At 38.5% G+C, this 19,291-nt stretch overlaps 2 protein-coding genes and 1 non-coding gene across 6 annotated transcripts; all 3 read right to left on the bottom strand.

The window, feature by feature from the left end:
• Nucleotides 1-708: 708 nt before the first annotated feature.
• Nucleotides 709-2,829, bottom strand: LOC122030286 (copper transport protein ATX1-like). 4 transcript variants are annotated; one of them, XM_042589464.1, is made up of 3 exons: nt 2,716-2,829; nt 1,265-1,340; nt 709-985 (listed from the first exon to the last, which is right to left on the bottom strand). In XM_042589464.1, exons 1-3 carry the CDS (start codon nt 2,722-2,724, stop codon nt 822-824), a joined length of 249 nt encoding a protein of 82 aa, XP_042445398.1. In that variant the 5' UTR covers nt 2,725-2,829; the 3' UTR covers nt 709-821. The 4 variants fall into 4 exon arrangements, with proteins under 4 accessions (XP_042445398.1, XP_042445395.1, XP_042445397.1 ...); XM_042589461.1 differs by having other exon boundaries at nt 2,685-2,808; XM_042589463.1 differs by having other exon boundaries at nt 2,697-2,808.
• Nucleotides 2,830-7,639: 4,810 nt separating this feature from the next.
• LOC122028975 (B3 domain-containing protein At1g05920-like) lies at nt 7,640-8,194 on the bottom strand. The gene has a single exon (XM_042587944.1). The coding sequence runs from the start codon at nt 8,192-8,194 to the stop codon at nt 7,640-7,642; it is 555 nt and encodes a 184-aa protein (XP_042443878.1).
• A 2,848-nt stretch (nt 8,195-11,042) lies between these two features.
• Nucleotides 11,043-11,148, bottom strand: LOC122030658. Its single transcript, XR_006125526.1, has one exon. It is a non-coding gene; the product is annotated as a small nucleolar RNA R71 (small nucleolar RNA).
• Nucleotides 11,149-19,291: the final 8,143 nt, after the last annotated feature.

Genomic DNA, 19,291 nt, shown 5'->3' with positions numbered 1-19,291 from the left:
AGGTATCCTGCTCTTACGACAGACTAATTTTTGGATGAACATCTCAACCCTAAGAAAACATCTCAGAAAAGTGCGAGCAAATTCTAACATGGCACCCCTACTATGCCAAAAGTTTGAGCTCCGTGAGCATTCAAACGTGTCCGGCGTGAGAATTGAACTCTTGCTTCCAGATTTATACGCCCCACCTCTTACCGATCCCAGGGCAAATTAGCATTCTTCTAGGATCATTCCTTTCTTTCATTCACAATCACGATTAACCTACTTTTTTTTTTTGTCAAAATTAATGTTAGTCCATATATTCATATAGTATTAATTTTATATGGACTAATATTAATTTTGTAGAGTGGGTCCTACAAATCTCGCCCGTCTAGCCTCGAGAAAACGAGGTTCTCTGATCATTAGCCTCTTTGCCATGCTAACAAGCCTAATTAAGTTTTTCTGGCTCCCCTACTCAGCAATTTAGAATATAGTTCGAGCTGTTATACCAAATGGAGAAAACCCACTCTCTAGTTGACCTCTTTAGTGCAAGCTCAACTGATACTGGAGTTTTCTATTAGATGAATTTAGCAGTTTTACATTATTAGATGATTCTGACAATCTTGTTCACTATTAAACACACCTCTATAATCATTTCTTTAAAACAGGTTTCATCATTATATTTAATGTAATAGTGCTTTTTTACTAGCAACTAGGTTTCAACTAGGGTGCTGTACTAAACGATGGATTTATCATGCATAACAAGCGCAGTAATATTGTCATCAACAGATCCATACGACACAAATGAAGCTGAAAAGAGTATACAGAGAAGGCAAGGATGGTAATCATGCAGTCGTAGCAGAAGCTGAGGCATCAGCTGGAGCACCTTCCTCCCAGAATGAAGTCCTTTTGCCAGTCTTTGAAACAGTCTGAAGAACAGCTTCAGGGTTTACATTGCCTTTGACAGTCACTTTCTGCTCCTTCAGATCAACATCAAAGGATTCAACACCTGAAAGAAATAAGAAGTGAACTTAAAGTTGAAATGATATTGCAAGTTACCAAAAGGATAAATGTCTTGACTCTCAACTCATACTCTTTCCCAGAGTTTTCTTTTTTCTTTTTTTTTTGAAAGGACTAAAGTTGTTTATGTCATCATTTCATATGGCAGCACAACTTGCGAATAAGTTTGTTCTCGTAATGGTGAATATATTACAAAGAAGGCTAATGAAAACAATAAACTCCAGGAAAGCCAGACATCAAGAAATAACATGACGAGGTGAGAATTCACCTTCCATTTTGGTGAGAACCCTCTTAACCGCTCCAACACAGCCTTCACACGACATACCAACCTTAAGAACAACAGTCTGTAAAACAGAATCACATCACTTTTGCAGAAATCATACATCTTCAAGACTAGCATCTCAGACCAATACTTTGCCGTCAAATCAGAGTTGAGACTTCACATTTTGGTTCAATTTAATAGGAAGAAGAAAAGTGGCATGCATATCGAGAAGACAACCATATTATACTAACTATAAAAAAACCGTTCGATCCTTCAGTTTTACAAGTATTACAAAGTAAGGGATAATATAAAGCAAGGATACTATATATCAACACACTATTTGAGGTTGAAAGATAACCGCGCGCGCACACACACACACAAAATCATTGTTTTTTGAGAAAAAAACAGTAAAAGTACAAAATTAATACCACATAAAAGTATCACTGTCGGATTTGTAGAATTTAGAAGACCAAGTGAAATCAAGTGTTCAGGTCTATTTCATACAATGGTAGCAAATGGTGGAATCCGCCGCCATGCCTGCTCATATCTGTTTCATACAAGGTCCTTAAGGGTGAGTACACAATTTTCCATATTCACTTTTCCAGATTTAAGAAGACAATATAGAAGGTACTCTGAACTGAATAGACCTTGCAGCAAAAGAGTAAATTAGTTGCCACAAAGCATGCTGAAAACCAAATAATATCTGTGCAATCATTATTCATTGCTCTAAAGTCTGGCCTCAATGGATATTCCTCTTATGCTACTAATCTTAATGTGCTAGATTGAAATTAACCATATCTTATCATCATTCCAAGAGCCACACAACAGACCAGAAGCTATTTTCTACCAACCATATTGCCTTCATTTTTTGCTTCTGAGAAGCCTTAACAATTCCATCTAACAAAGCAAAATAATATATCATAATCCTTTCATATCTGCATGTTGACTAATGGGCAACAACAATTAAAATTCTGATTCGCACTTTATAGGAATACGAATTCTAACTAAAGGATAATCAACTCCATGCAATAGAGCTATTGATTTGTTAAAAAAAAAAAAAAAATCATCCCATGCTTCTGAGGAAGTTAATTCTACAACAACGGCTTCCCCTATTTTCCTACATGAATCAACCTCTAAAACATGCAACGCAACACTAACTCATAAGTAATATACTCAAAAATATCGTATATAGATTTGGAGAGTAACCATAATCGAAGGCCGAGCATCTCAAACCCTAATCTATGCCCTACTCAATCAACATAGGAAAAAAAAATAGACACATCGAAAGATAAAAGGATTATATTACATAGATAAATAATTAAGGGATGGTCCAACGATCTGATGGAATACATTCAAAAGGAAATCACAAAATTCAAGGAGAAAACTGCAAGGAAAGATTAAGAAACTATGAAATATAATAACCAAACTTATTCCCGACCAACAGAACGAATGAATACATGCGACATCAGGGGAAAAGGGGAAGGAGTTGGCGAGTCGACGAGCTTGATGGCGTGATCGGAGGATTGGGAAAGCGCATAGAAGTCCCAAGCCTTCAATCCTATTTTATAGAGAGGAAATTTCAGTTTCCCCCCCAAGTTATTTTACTATTTTCACAGGGACGAATTCGGTTTGATATCTATAATTAAAAAAATAAAGAAATATCAAAGGTATTTTGTGAACTAAATTGCCTTTTCTCCCGCTCTTAAGTGAAAGTAAATTACTAAATGCCAATTTAACCCTTCCTGAGAAACTATATTTAATCGAATAACAACTAAATAATAAATTTAATAAGTATAAAGGTTATATCAGCAAGACATCATGATCAAATTGCCAATTTGAATCGTTGACTTGTATTATTTCTTAAAAAGAAGAGTGTTGTCTCCTCTTAGGCAAAACGTCAGCCTTTACGAAACTTCTCCTGTTTTTTTAGTTTGAATCTTTAACTCTTACTTGATGAAAATGGTTGAACTATAAATATATAAATAAATATTTTCTAATAATTGAATTTGTTTATGGCCTTTGAGGTACCCGGCAACGTTCAGGAAAATAGACAATGCGTGACTGATTGCTTGTGAATTTTAGTCTATATATAAAATTGGAAGATTATATATCTTAGACCTGAATTGGATTTTCTATGTAGAAAAAAAGTCAAACACTAGAATATAAAACGGAAAAAGACATAACACCACTAATTAAATTACAAGGACGGCAGAAAAAAGAAAAAGAGACAGATATCGAATTATGCTTAAACTTTTATTTCAACTAGGCAAACCAAATATTATAAATGATAGTATGTTAACGCGGATGTCATGAAAGGAACGGATCATATTAGATCTATGAGTGAATACTTAGAAATAAGCAATAATTTAAATGATCAAGAAATGATAGTCTCTCTTGCTCAAAGTCAACCAACCAATGATTCCTCAAGGATGAATAGGTGTTTTATGGTGCCTCGATTTATTCTTAATAGATCATCAGCAGGGGCACTCGGATGGCTTTCATTAAGATCATCAATAAAATTGACTTTTGGGTTTCAACGGGAGATCCTTCCCATCTCCACCGCTTGAAGATGTTCCACACCTTTCGAATGTAAAAAAAGTTTACAAAGTCATACATGACCAATATGGGAATACCTAATTTACAACGAATCATAATTTTTTATTTGAAATTCAGAATCAGACTTTATCTACGCATATGAAGCAGAATTTAAAAATCAACATTTATTATTGCAGAATCGTAACCATAAAATTTTGGGCTCACAAAATACCATTTAAGACATTTTTAGAGGATTCAAATATCTTTTTCTATTTTTAGTAATTTATATTTTATGGTGTTTGGATATTTTGGTATGTTAGGTATTTATGAATTAGAATTTATCTATATAAGCATCCTGTTTAGATATTTGAAGGATTATCTTCAATTATTAATAAAGTTTTTTTTTTTTTTTTGATAAAATCTAAAAAATGACGAGTTTTTCTTTTTGATGGTTTTTTTCTTTGTCCTCAATTCTTTATTCTCATGCTAGTCCAGATAATTGCTATCCTTTCAAAAAAAAACATGATCTATAGTAAATTATTAATAATCCATTTTCTTTAGCCTCTCTAGGTTAAGCTAACTTTGATTTACATCAAATTAAAAGAAGATTTGTGGACGGACATGCTAAATTACCAAAGCTAGATAGCATGGCACGTCTAATTTCAGGATGTCTATGGTATTGTTTATCAAATTATCTATCAGTAGTGCCTTCTAGTTTCATTTATCAGCTTGTTAAGTGAAGCTTATTTCCCATATTTTTAAGTCTAATCACTAGAGCAATGCTTGAAGCTGCTCTTGGACCTATTTCTAGTCATGTATCCACCACAACTTATCAAAGATTAAAAACTCAAACCAGCAAACCCAGTTCTGAACAATTTAGCAGCTAACTAACTAGGAGAAATGAAAGCTTACATACTTCCCATTCATCATCTTCATCATTCCAATTAGGATGGAGTACATCATTCTTTTTCTTTTTTTTTAATTGGCATAGGATATTTAGTTCTTTGAATTGATTATTCTAAGGATGACCAATCTAGTCTTATAAAATTTTCACCGACTAAGATAAATTGAAAGACACTCGTGTCGGTTTATCTAGACACCTCGCTTCCAATATCTACCTCCATCAAATCTTTCTATTATAAATATAAAAGAGCTATTAATTTGAAATGCGAGTCAATATAATGTGTAATTTCTAAATACTACTGACCCATGGATACAAGTCGGCCCAAATGCATCTTGTATGAAGCCCAAGGATACTAGTTTGCGGTGGAAATTAATGTAAATCTAATTGGCATATCCAATCCATTGATCGATCATTCTTATAAACAGGAAGAAAAATCAAATGCTGATCAATCGATTAAGATCGACTCATCAATTTGACTTGAGAGATTCAGGTTACACTGTCATTCCCCAACTTATTTGAATTGTGTCTTCTTTTCTAGACATGTCCAAATCAATGACACTCCTATTCAAGAACAAATTCTTAAAATCCTTAAATTCAAGGCCTACTTCACTGCATATACACACTAATCCTGTCTGAAGGCGTAAAGACGACACGCTGGCTTCGATGAGTAGTTGCTTCGATGAGAATCTTATGTTTGTTCAGTTTTTACCTGGCCGAACGTGTATCAATAACTATAGAAGATTAAGTATCTCTGGACCAGTCCGGACTATGCCCGGTCGGGTGTTCACAGAGAATTTTATGTTCGTTCAACCTTTATCCGATCGAACGCGTATCAAGAACTATAGAAGGTTAAGTATCTCTGGGCCCGTCTAGGCTATGCTCGACCGGGTGTTCATAGAGAATTTTATTTTCGTTCAGCCTTTACCCGGCCGAATGCATATCAAGAACTATAGAAGGTTAAGTATCTTTGGGCCCGTCCAGGATATGCTTGGCGGAGCGTTCACAGAGAATCTTATGTTCGTTCAGTCTTTATCCTGCCGAATGTGTATCAAAACTATATAAGGTTAAGTATTTCTGAGCCCGTCCAAGCTATGCCCGTCCGAATGTTCACAGAGAATCTTATGTTCGTTCAGCTTTTACCCGGCCGAACGGATATCAAGAACTTTATAAGGTTAAGTATCGATCTCTAGGTTCGTCTGAACTATACCCGACCAAGTGCCCATGAAAATCCTTACGTTTGGTTGAGCTTAACCAGACAAAATTCTCCTAATTTTGTTCAACCATTTGATGGATCGAAAGCGCTAGAAGGGGGGAGGGGGGGGGGGGGGGGGAATAGCGCTCGTGGCTACTTTATCGATTTTAAAACACAGAGTAGAAACGCAGCGGAAAGTAAAAAATAAACACACAGAGACGCAAGTGTTTTACTTCGTTCAGAGCCTATAGCGACTCCTACTCGAAGGCCCGTGGTTCTTGACCGCTTTCGGTGGGCAACAACTATAATATCGGAATTATTACAATCTAGAGTACAATTAGTGCAATAAAGAAATTATACCAACGAAAAGAAGAATAGAGAACTTTGGAGTTGATTCGTTGGAGTAGTAGAGCGTTGTTGAGGCGTTAGCAGCAGTACACGGAAGAGCGCAGTTTTCTTGTTCGAATTCGATGATATGAGCTGCATCTCGAGGCCTCCTTTTATAGCTCTGCAAGGTCTGATCCAGATCCCCAAGTCTTGGGATCAGCTTTGACCCGAAGCGGATCGGTCGATCGATCCTCACGTTCGGTCGACCGATCAGATGATCTCCACTGCATCTGATCCATCGATCTGTCGCTCCGCTTCGATCTGGTCAAAACTCTATCCCTGCGTTCGGTCGACCGATCCCAGGGTCCGGTCGACCGATCAGTCTCCTCTGACCCGCACACCTCGGCTTGATCCAGTCGACACCTATCCCAGGTTCGGTCGACCGATCCCAAGGTCCGGTCCACCGATCCTTGGTCGAGCCCGGTCCAACTTCTGGAGATCTGATCTGGTAGCTTGGAGGTTCGGTCGATCGATCCCGGTCAGTTCTAACCCTGCACGAAAATATTAGTTTCCTGCAAAACAGAGTTAGAACACAAAAAAATAATACGATAAATAAAATTGTCAATCATCGGACTGACTGGGTCTGACTTCAAGTTTTCGACCGGAAACCTTAGGTCGACCCGACGCCTACTGTTCCCTCTACGGGGAACGCGTCCTCACCTACTCCACTAAGGAGATTTACCTGATGTCAGTCCGGTCCTCCAGACCGATTGGACTTTCCGCCTAGGGTTACCATCCCCTAGGACCTAGGGTTACTGCCCCCTAGGGTTTTTCTCCACTTAGGGTTACCACCCCCTAGGACCTAAGGTTGTCGCCCTTAGGGTTTTCCTCCACCTAGGGTTACCTCCCCCTAGGACCTAGGGTTACCACTCCCTAGGTTTTTCACCTGCCTAGCCGCAGCTAGAACTTTTGCCTAAGTATCACTTAGGACTTTCCTGCAAGCTCCATGAACCTTGTTAGATCACCACACATCTTAACTTTGAAACCTTTGTCATTATCAAAACTCAGATTTGATCATCGGATGCTTCCCGCACCAACACCATTAATTGACCAAGTGTCATATTTCTCTTTTTCTACCAGATTTACCGTCAGGCGGCCCTATACGATCGTTTTGCTTCAGAGCTACATGGATAAGATTTTAGGGACTCCTAGGTCAGGTTATCAATAGAACCAAATATCACTTTACACTTTGACTTCCCTTTCATCTTAACTTACATCTTAATGTCATCTCCTGAATCCTAACCCGTATCACACATAGTTACCAACTAAGTAATAATTGTTACTTAACGATTTAGATCCCCATAAGGTATTCGTGATCACAGAGAACTGAACAGAGTAGTATCGTAGTAGGTGATCTAGCAGTTCACCGCCTCCCGATGGCGAAGCAAAGTTCGCCGCCGCGGCGGAAGGCCCAAACGTCAATCTTGTCACCCTTTTTCAGAGCACTAAATGAGCGGAACAACTTGAGCTCCTCGCCCTTAATCACGGTGCCACCGCTTCCATCCCATCGAGTCAGCCACAAGTAGAACACGAACCCGCACCGTGCGTACACCCGCACTGACAGCCCTCCGTGCGCCCGCCCCGCCGTCTTCTGCTTCTTCCTCATCTCGTCTTCCTCTGCCTCCGTGCGGCTTCGCTTACTAGGCTGGCCGGTATCACCGACGAGGCTGGCCATGGCGCGCTCCTCCAGGGAGAGGAGGCCGACGAGATTGGCCGCGACGGAGTCGGTGGGAAGGTAGAGGCGGTTCTGCTGCGTGACGAGGTCAGAGTTCTCCACCCTCTTCGAGGCGATGAACCACACGCCAATGGCTTCGCCATCGTTGTCGGTGAACTGCCGCCTCGCTAAGGTGGTCACCCACTCCGGCACGGTGGGGGTGGCCTCGCCGTCGTCGCTGGAAGTCTTTCGCTTCGCCAGCATGGGTTAACTAAAGAAGAGTGCAAGAACAAATTAAGATTGCAGTGTTATTTATAGATTTGTTAGTTAGAAATAATATATTGGAAATAAGATAGGAACGCATTTGATTAGGATTTGGAATAAGCATTCTTTTTAGATTGGCTGTGTTTCTTTTTAATGATAGGAAGGACTATGATTTTATAATCTAATTATAAGATTATGTACAAAATCTAATTATAATAAGATTAGGAAATGAATTGAGACGGCCAGGTCATCAAACCGAGTGGTTAATTTGTTTCCAGCAATTATATAGGGCAAATTAACTTTAATATTCTATTTAATGCACGAACCATGGAGTTAGTTATTCTCTCAATTGGCACTTTTCAAACTACAGATTTATTTTATCATTGACATTGTTACATAAGAAGAAATCAGAATCAGTAACTAATGTTAAATGTTTTTTTAAAAAATTAATCATGTATGTTTGAAGCAGTAATAAAAATGTCTCGAAAACAAAATATAATATTAATTAACTGCTCGTCATTGTATTACTCTATAATGATACAAAATAGTACCATTTAATTCAGTTGTTCATTCTACAAATGATTTTAGTTAAAAGTAAATAAAGAATAAAAAGAAAAAAAAATGATATTAGGGAATGTAATAAAATAAACAACTTGAATTCAAAGTTTCCCGTAATCAAGGGGCAATCATAAACCATTTGAGGGCACAATGTTTCTATTGATTATAAACTCCATTAATTCTTTCACAAGAAATAAAACGCACATCTTAAGAGATCTTGTCCAAAAATCATGAATAAGATCAGCTGAGAATGTAACTTTTATGTTGATCATATGTAGACCTTACTTCACTCTGTAATATAAAAAATGTTAGTATTGAGTTAGGGAAGGGATCTCCGATGTTGACCCTCCAATGCTCAAGTTAATCACTGGAAAAATATAAGGAAGTGGAGCAACAATAAGCACAGGTGTAAATAGTAAATAACGCATATCTCTGTAAGTACATAGACCTCTCTTTATATAGCTCCCCAGCAGGCGATGTGCACGCTCCTTAAGGCGTGGGCATGCTCTCCAAATTGTCCTATGAAAGGATATGTCAGAAAAATGACTTTGTCATCATATCTTAATAGGACATGTAAATATCTGACAAGACAGTAGAAACTTCATCGTACGATCCGCCAGTTGACCATGCCTCGTTGTCAGTAGCATTATCTCCCAAAGGGATATCAATGGATATGAGAGGAGTCCCACTGCTTGGCCGAGTGGGGGACTGTAATTCCCTTGTAATGGAGTAGATATCCATATCAAGGATGTAAGAAGTAGTTGCGATATGTTGTGATGTATGAACTATGTATTTGGATATTTTCCTATGCTATAAAGTGTTTATATAATATTCTATTGTGTATTGTGTGCCTTGTATGTGTTTGATGAAATATGTGTGAGGACAATTCATGTAGATATAAGGGATTTGTCTTTATGTTAAGGTTGCTACGAGATTAGATAAACGGGGGATCCTTGTGAGAGAAGGATACCTATTCAACCGGACATATTATGCCCTTCGTGATAGAGGACATCGATACTTAATTTCTAGAGTCAAAAGATCTTAACATAGGGAATGATCCTTGTTAGGAAGATTAATAAGAGTTTAGAGGGTTCTCCCAAATTAATGTTAGGAACTGATTTGTGTAATCTAGGAACGTGGACCAAGGGTCCTGGTGACAGAAGAATAGCCCTATAATCGGACTTCCTAAATTATCTCTTCTACTTAATTACATTAATCTACCGTTAGGAAGTGACTTGTGTAATCTAGGAATGTGGACCGAGGGCCCTTGTGACAGAAGGATAGTCTTATAATCGGACTTCCTAAATTACCTCTTCTACTTAATGGCGTTAGAACTTCGGTAGACTTTTCGGTGCAATCTTCACGGGGTTGTATTGAACTCTAGTTAGAACTCCTACACGAGTGTAAGCTTGGAGTTAGGGAGATGAACAATGCATAGGGGCATTATCTAGCATCACAACGAAACTCAAATCCTAGTATCTATTTTCCTTCATTCATCTCCTCTCTTTTCTTTCTCTCCTCTCTTTTCTTTCTCTCTAGCGTTTGTGAACCATTTTAGATTGTCTAGATAATTTGCTGTGCAAAGTTAATTAGTGCTTAATCAACAATCCTTGTGGGATCGATAATCTTTTGTATTGCTGACGACATAATTGTGCACTTACGGTTCGTAACAAGTTTTTGGCGGCGTTGCCGAGGATTGCTTTTTATTAACATTAGTTGATTAACATATGAGTTACTTTAGACATTTTTCTTTTTTCCTTTTGCCTTTTCTTTCTTGTTTCCATTATGCACTTTCTTTCTTGCAATTTAAAATTTGCATTTTCTTTCTTATTTTTCTTATAACATTTTATTTCTTGTCTTTGATTCTTCATTTTTATTCTTTTTCTCATAATTTTTTTAAGATATCATGAGTACTAACATGTCAAGAAGGCCTTTGAGAGAATTTTCTACACCTATTTCTTTAATATTTTTATCTCCGATTGTGCAACTTCATATCGAAGCAGAGAGTTTCCAACTAGACTCAGAGTTAATCACCATGATACAAAATCATAAATTTGGAGGAGAAATATCAGAAAACCCATATTTCCATCTTGAAGAATTCCTGAGGCTTTGTGATATGGTAAACTGTGAGGGTGTTTCAGCGGATGCAATTCGATTGATGGCATTTCCTTTCAGTATTAAAGATCGAGCAAATACTTGGTTTAATTTTCTCCATCCTCAAAGTATCACAAGTTGGAAACGATTAGAGAAGCAATTTCTGAATCATTTTTCCCTCTAAGCAGAACAGTTTATATGAGAAATTACATCACAAATTTTGCTTAAGCAGATGGAGAATCACTATTTAAAGCATGAGATAGATTCAAGAGTCTACAAAGATAGTGCCCTCATCATGGTTTGGAAAAATGACTTAACTTACACATATTCTATAGGGGAATTTTTTTCTCAGATAAGTGTTTGTTAAATTCATCAGCTGGTGGTTCTTTCACGAACAAGAGTGTGGATGAAGCATATACATTAATTGATCAAGTGACATTGAACCTCCATGAATGGTCGAACAAAAGTTGGATGGAATCTCCCTCAAAAATTCAAGAAATGCAAGCCATAAATGCAAGAGTGCATGTCAAACAAATTGTAATTCAATCATCCAAGAGTTTTGAAATTCACAAGTCATAGAATGAGGGGTCCAAACAGTTGGAGGCAAAGATTGATATCATAGTTTCAAAATGGTTCAAACATGATCCCCCTCCTACACATACAAGATCTAGTGAAAATGATAATGATATTTAGTTGAGAAGTGGCAAGAATCATAAAGAACTTCCAAAAAAGGACTTGTACAAAATTGAGGAGAAGAATAATAGAAGACCTCAAGAACTTAGTTCCATTACTCCAAGAAGTTCCCAAAAGCCACAAGTACCTTTCCCTCAATGATTGATCACACCAACACTAGATAAGTAAGTTGGACCTCCTTCGCAATCTCAAAGGGAATATGGGAAAAAGGAAATTCAATCATTTCCAAGACCTTCACTAAGGGTTCCTTTTCCACAAAGGCTAGTGAAGGTCAATGAAAACAGACTTTAAAAAATTCTATGATTCTAATATGGTTGAGTGCAAATTTCAGGATGTATATAAAGATGAAGACTCTTCAGATGAGGATTGTGATGATAATGCAGTGGATAACAAGTTTTCGCCCGAAAATTCTCAAATTATTTTTAGAAATATTCTATTATTTTTCTGGAATTTTAGAATATTTTTACGAAATTTTTCGAGTAGCGGAAGTAGCAAAAATAATTAGATAAGCAAAATGGTTTACGCGGGAATCGAACTCGGGACCTCACGGGTCCGCTAAACCTTTAGTTAGCCTTAGTAACCGGTGAACCCAGCAGGGCCGTGCTGAAAGAAAGAGGAACCAATTATATTTATATTAGAGTTGAGTTCAATAATCCACTTAATATAAATTAAGAACTTAAGTAGGTTTTGGTTTATTTTGGGTTCGGCAACTTCTCAACCCTCACCACCGAGACCTCACCGCCGCCTCTTCCCTCTTCTTCCTCTCTCGGCACATCAAGCCCCAAGAACTCTAGGAGCACTTTCCGGCGAGATCTTCGATACGAGGACGTTCCTCTCCGCGAGAAGAACGCGTGGACGCGAGCGAATCGTCGAGAGGTCGTCTCCACCGGAATTTCTAGCGATTAGATTTGTAAGAAATCTAGCACGCAAGTAAGAAACCCCTCACCTGCAGTATAATAGCTTTCGTTTGATTGCATACTTGTAGTTTTAGCTATATGCAGGTTTTTCGGCACATAGGATGTGTTTTAACCCTCCTCGAGGATTAGGGATCTAGTTGAGCACCTCTAGACGGGCCGGACACGTTGTTCTCCTTTAGTTGGAGATTCTAGACGTTGTCGGGTGACTAGAGGTGATCTCCCTATTAGAGGAGAGAGTTTGAGCATACTAAGTGTTCGGTAAAATGTTAGTGTAGCTAAATGCCACCTCAGTTATGTTTAATAGCTCAGCTAAATGCATTAGGAGCATTTAAAATAGCACATTAGTTTAGTTCAGTTTTATGGGACTACGGTCCAATGGGTGGGCTCCCACAGTCGCCTTTAGGTTCAGATAACCTAGCTCTAGGTTCAGATAACCTAGAAACAGCAAGTTAAAACAGTTAGCTATATTCAGTATTTTATTTTCAGTGGCACTGTACTGGATCAGATATCCATGGGTTGGACTCCCACAGTCGTCCCTAGGTTTAGATAACCTAGTTAACCCTACTAAATTTGGGACTTGCAAACCCGGGTCTAGTTAGGGATGCGGGCCCAAACAGCATGATTATGTATTTTCACTTATTATGAATTAGTTTTCAAAACTCAGAATTAGTTATGTTGAGTTTGAATTCAGTATCAGCTTAGCTTATTATATGTTCGGGCAATTCATCTTTATTGATTCATATGATTAGTTGCTATGCCATGATTCAGTTTACATGTTCAGTTATTTCAGTTATGCTTGCAACCATAGTATGTCATGACAGTACATGTTTTCAAATAGCATTCTTTAAAAGCATGTTGGTATCATTGCATGTTTTAGTGAGGTAGATGGTTTCTTACTAAGCTTTTTAGCTTACAGATACTATTTTCCTTATACTGCAGACACAGGAAAAAGGAAAGTGGACTAGCAGAGGAGGCTGGAGGTCAATGCAGATCAAGATGTGTGTGGAAGGAACTGGAATAAAAGACCCTCTGGGGATTTAACATTTACTTTAGCACTTTACAGTTATTAGTTTCAGTTTTCATGTCTTATGCACAATTTAGACAATTAGAACTTTTAGAATTTATACCTTCATGCACTTTAAGTTGTTAAAATGCCATGAGCCAGTAAACCTTGCTTAAGCTTAAGTTTAGAATTGTTACTACATGTTATTAGAATAGTTATTATGCATTAGATAGTTGTGTGTGAGGTTCAGCACGAAGCAATGCTGATATCAGAGTTTCGGATACGAAATCAGAAACCCCTGATCGGTCAGCAGATCGATCAGGGGGTCTCGGATCGGTCGGTAGACCGATCAGGGAGCTGGTTTCGGCAGTCCTAACTCTCTGTTCATAGCTGGATCGTTCGGCAAATCGATCCAGCCGCGAACAGAAAGAATCCCGATAGTGGGATCGCGAACAGCACACCACTGATCGGTCAGCTGACCGATCAGTGAGCCACTGGATCGGTCAGTCCGACCGATCAGTGAGGTCCTGGATCGGTCGGCAGACCGATCCAGGTGCGTACAGAAATAATAGTGAGTCATGGATCGGTCAATCGACCGATCCAAAGGTTCTTCCCCGTAACAGTGTCAGTGGACCGGTCCGTGGACCGATCAGAAGTCTGGTATCAGCGGTGAATACCTTCCCTAGCATGTGTACAATTATTAGGTACATGTAGAACATTCAGTTACAGCATTCCCAGCAATTAGATTAGCAAAATTTTAATTAGCCCAGATTTCCGCACAGCATATAGACAACAGTAATTGTAGCGACCGGCCTCACAGCCAGTACCCAGAAGGTGGGTCGTTACATCATATCTACCTCCAAGTTTTACAGGATGTTATGATGAAATTAAAATTTCAGATGATGAATGTAATGAGGTAGATCAACTTAAGAATTTAAATGAAATCAGTGATCCCCCTATAGTTGATTCTCCCATTGAGGATATTGATGTTGGTTTACTTTTTGATGTTTGTGTTAATGATGATGTTATGAAAGGAAGTGTAGGAAGCTATGTTGTGGAAGCAACATCTCAAGAATCGCCTCCTTTGCCCACATAACCTTTTGAGATTATAAGAGTTGCAAGGATTGAACATGTTGTGGACCAATGTGTAGGGACTCATGTATATATGGCTAAGTCTCAAGAATCACCACCTTTGGTAGCACCAACACTTGAGCCAGAGCCAAAACCATTATTTGATTCAAAAGAAGTCACATTCACTAGTTTGGAACTTTCAGGTACCTTTCGGCAATGCAAGGTTAGTACTTCTTGTGTACCTATGCTTGATTTTATTGAATGTGATTCCATTACTCATAACTACTTTACTAAACTTGATATGGTTTTGATTCTTACTTATTTAACTTGTATATGGAAGTATGTTTTTCTTTTAAGTGTGTAAATTTTCATGGGGCCTATAATTGGAAGCTCAATCTAAACCGTCTTTTACCACATGAAAGAACATCAAAGAAGACGAAGATGGAGAGAGCGATACTTCAGTTTTTAACTCCTATATTGAAAGCTACCTCCATAATAAGAGCCCTTGGTAGGAGGGTGTTGAAATATCTTACTCCTCTAAGAGCAAGATTTAGATGAATCTAACGAGGTGGTCGAGCTAATGACCTTAAACAAGCGCTTCTTGGGAGGCAACCCAAGTTCAATCCTATTAGATGCGTTTGGTTTAGTTTAGTTTTTACTTATTTCTTTTTGTATAATAAATTTTTTCTAGTTGCATCATTCATCACATCATGATTGTTTGTTTCCTAATACAAAATACTAGCATGTTTCATCTAGATATTTATGTTGTGTGATTTGATATGCTAGTATGTCTATTGGTCTATGTTTTTCTATCCATAGTAGCATGAAGTGAGCATTGTTATTACTAGAAGAATTTGAATGTTGGCCTAGTTTTAGGATCTCTTCACATTATTCTTAACTTTGATGGTAGACATTTTTGAAAATAGTCATGATTCATTGAACCAGACTAGTACTCTTGCTTCTATGGTGATCTCTCAACTACATTTTGGTTATTGGATAAACTCAGATCATGTAAGTTCATTTGGAAAAATCAATCCTAAAAAAAAAAATGAAAGTTTGTTCAAGTTTGATACTTTGCAAACATTCAAAGGAAAAAAAATAAGGGATAAAAAATAGTTATCGTGAGTGGAAACTAGTAATTCACCCCTTTGAGACCGAGTTAGGTTACTAGGGAAATGAATGCTATGTTTCTCTTGATACTGAGTATTCCTTTGAGACCTAGTGTAGACGATGCATAGTATTTTTATGGGGAACGAACCTTGCGTGTGGCAGATAAGTGCCTATCGCCGGAAGTATGAGGAACTGTTACGCTTCCGCAAGTGCACGGATATGTCATCAGTAATAAAAGATTATCGATCCCACGAGGACTAGTTATAAGCACTAGCGATTGTTCACGTAGAATTAGTTAAAATACCGATGGTTGTAAGTTAACTATTTCCTAAGAGGAAAGGTAATAGGGAAGTAGACATGAGAACTAGCTAAAGAGAGAAATGTTAACTTGGCTTGGGAAGAGTTCTAGGAGTTCGGTTTCGTTGTGGTGAAACCTGATGTATCATGTTCTATCTTTTTCTCATTGTCAATCAACATGCATTCGCCGGAAGTTAAAGCTGCTATCCTTAAGCACTAAACAGAGAAGATCCCTATGAAATCCTGTTACGGTTAACCCCTGTCACTAGGGCACCTCGGTAGATCACAAGAATACAAATCTAATCAGTATCATTAAGGATGGAGATAGGGGTTTGGTTCGGTCTCTTACTTCCTTATAGAGAAGTTGCCTCTCTTTTCAAGGGAGTATCCTAGATGTCCGTGAACGGGGTACTCCTGTTACTAGGGCCCCTTGGGTATATGATTTAAGATCCTCTCTTTACAAAATTAGTAATTCCTACATAATCGACTAATATGACGAGATAATCTCAGCGAGTCTCATGCATATCAAATAGAAACAAAGCAAGCGAAATCATCCAATAAGTAAAGACATAAACATGAGTCTTACATTAAACCCTATCCACAACTACTCCCTGATCCTAGAACAAGGGATCTACTCCATAGACGCCGAAGAAAAACCCAAAGACATAATAAAAGTAAGCATACAATCCTCAAGCGAGAAGAGAGAAAGAGAAAAGATGTTTATCCAATAACGACGAGTGATCTTCGGGTCTAATCCTTTGCTTCTGGAGTTGATCTGATGATGAAAGTGATCTCGGAAGTCTGCGATAGCGTGGAATGGCACCAAGGTAAATCATCTCTGACGGCTCGCCTCCCCCCGAGAAGAAGAGCTAAAAACCTTTATATATGCTAGGGAACAGGTGGCGCACGACCGTACGAAATCCGCACAGACAAGCTCTTCTTATCTTTGGGTAAAGTGGCACGATCGTGCCACGTCTGCACGGTCGTGTCTTGCTTTGGCTCGGGCTGCACTGCATGGCCGTGTAAGGTTCACACGGTCGTGTGGATCTTGGCTGCTGGTTGTGAGGCACGACCGCGTAAGGTTGCACGGCCGTGCTCTACTCTCTCTCGGTGAATGGCCACACGATCGTGTAGGGTTGCACGACCGTGCTCTGCTCTCTGTTTGGAATCGCCACATGACCGTGCAAGGGTGCACGATCGTGCTCTGCTTTGCTCGGGTGCATCGACAATCACCGTTTTCGCTCTAAAAGTTGTCTCTGTCAATATAAAACCAAACAAAGAGCAGATCTCTGACAAAGGAGTAATAAATACTGAATAAACAATAAGAGAGATGATCGTGCAAAGAATATATACAAATAAAGTAAGTGAATGTTCGTTAAAGCATGCATAAACAATCATAATATCTACACACATCACACCCGCAAACTTGAAACTTTGCTTGTCCTCAAGCAAAACACTGTAATATATGTTCATGAGTTCCTATAGTGTATCATAATCCCTAGTGTACTCGCCTAACTCTATCAACTAGTTTCATTGATAAGCATGATTGTAGAGTAACCTAAGTATGACCTAAGCATAAGTTCTTTGTGCTCGGTGCAATAAGTAACTCAAACTCTTCAAGTTTCAATTTTCTGTCTAAGTTAAGTCATCATACAATTGAATTCCTAATGTTCCTGGTGATAGGCACTTACCTGCCATACACTTGGCTCATTTTCCTTAAATCACATAAGGTCTCAAAGGATACTACTCGGAATCAAGAGAAACATAATATTTATTTCTCCAGTAACCTAACTCAGTCTTAAAGGGGTAAATTGTTAGTTTCCACTCATGACAACTATTTTTTTTATCCCTGATTCAGCTTTTTTTTTATGCTATAGAGGTGTAGCACTAATCACAAATGCCAGATGCATATGCTGGGATTTAGATTTTTCCAAATGAGTTTCCATGATCTGAGGTTATCCAGTAACCAAAATGTAACTAAAGAATCCCCATGGGAACAAAAGTACTAAGCAAATCAGATGAATCATAACTATTTCAAAATATTTCTACTATTCAATCTTAAGTACTTAAGTGAAGTGAAAGTAAGATCTTTACGGTTAGGCCAAGACTTATACTAGACTCCGTACAATGCTTAGCTTATTTCATGCTACTAAAGATAGAGAAAGGAGGTACACCAAACATACTAACACTATTTCTACAACACATGAACTAAAAAAATATACGTGCTAGTCATTTTACTATTGGACAAGTTAGCAGAGGAAGTAGAGGGTTTGATGTTCTCAAATATGCCTCAAAACTACAAGTGGAAAAAGAAAGTGCAAATGAGATGCAAGTAGAAATATAAAACTAAAAGAAATAAAAATGAAATGCAAGTAGATAAAGCAAACTAAATAAATTTGCAAAAAGAAAAGAAAAGGACTCGAGTCGACTCAAGTTGTGCAAACACAACACCCCCCTCCCCCCAGACTTAGACTTTTCATTATTCCGATGAAATCAATATGGAGGCGGGGGAGGGGGATAAGGAGGTCCTCGATGTATGCCGGAGGGAAATCTAGGCATACTAGGGAGATGACCAATGTGCTAATGATATTGGTAAAGAGCGCCCACTTATTGTCTAGTAATATCCATATCATCCATGAAATTCCTCATTCTTTCCTGGTCAACCTCATAATCTTGAACGAATCCTGTCACCTGACTATGGAAATCTCTAGTAAACTGAAAGTGATCTTGTACCTCCCTAAACTGGTTGTCAGATAACTTGAAACGACCCTCCAACAATTGTTGTTGGGTATTGTGTTTCTCATGAAGCGAGTCTAAGGAGGCACAAAAATAAGAAAAATCAAATCTAGAAGGTCCCATACCATAGGCAAAGGAGTGCCTAGCAGTTTTCGGATATCTGGAAGGTTGTGGGAATCCCGATGACGAGAGCTCTTTGTTGTACTCGGTGTCTCCTACAAGAGGGGGAACAAACTCGGGGTCTGAATCAGTGATCACCCAGTTCGCGGGGTTGCGAACTGAAGTGTGCTCGGGACAAGGAAGGGGTAACGAGAAACCATCGTTCCTAGGGAAAGCAAACCCATTCTCGTCTCGATAAATTATCTTTATTGCAAGATAAGAATCGATGTCGATCTTGTCATTACCCTGAACGACCTCTAGCCTATCAAGCTCACAATCCAGATTTATTACTATTTGGGTTATTAAACCGCCAAACACTCATCCTTGAAGAGGCTTTAGCTGCTCTCAGAAAGTTCTGTAGGAGATGAAATCTAAAATCAAAGTCTACTTTATTTAGCATCACCTAAAGAAAATAAAGTTCCACTTTCCTAACCACCTCATCACTCTCACCTGGACCAA

This window comes from Zingiber officinale, chromosome 10B (genome assembly GCF_018446385.1).
Source record: "Zingiber officinale cultivar Zhangliang chromosome 10B, Zo_v1.1, whole genome shotgun sequence".
Taxonomy (NCBI): Eukaryota; Viridiplantae; Streptophyta; class Magnoliopsida; order Zingiberales; family Zingiberaceae; genus Zingiber; species Zingiber officinale.
Note: the sequence above shows the minus strand (reverse complement) of the source record. Positions and strands in the feature narration are given on the sequence as shown.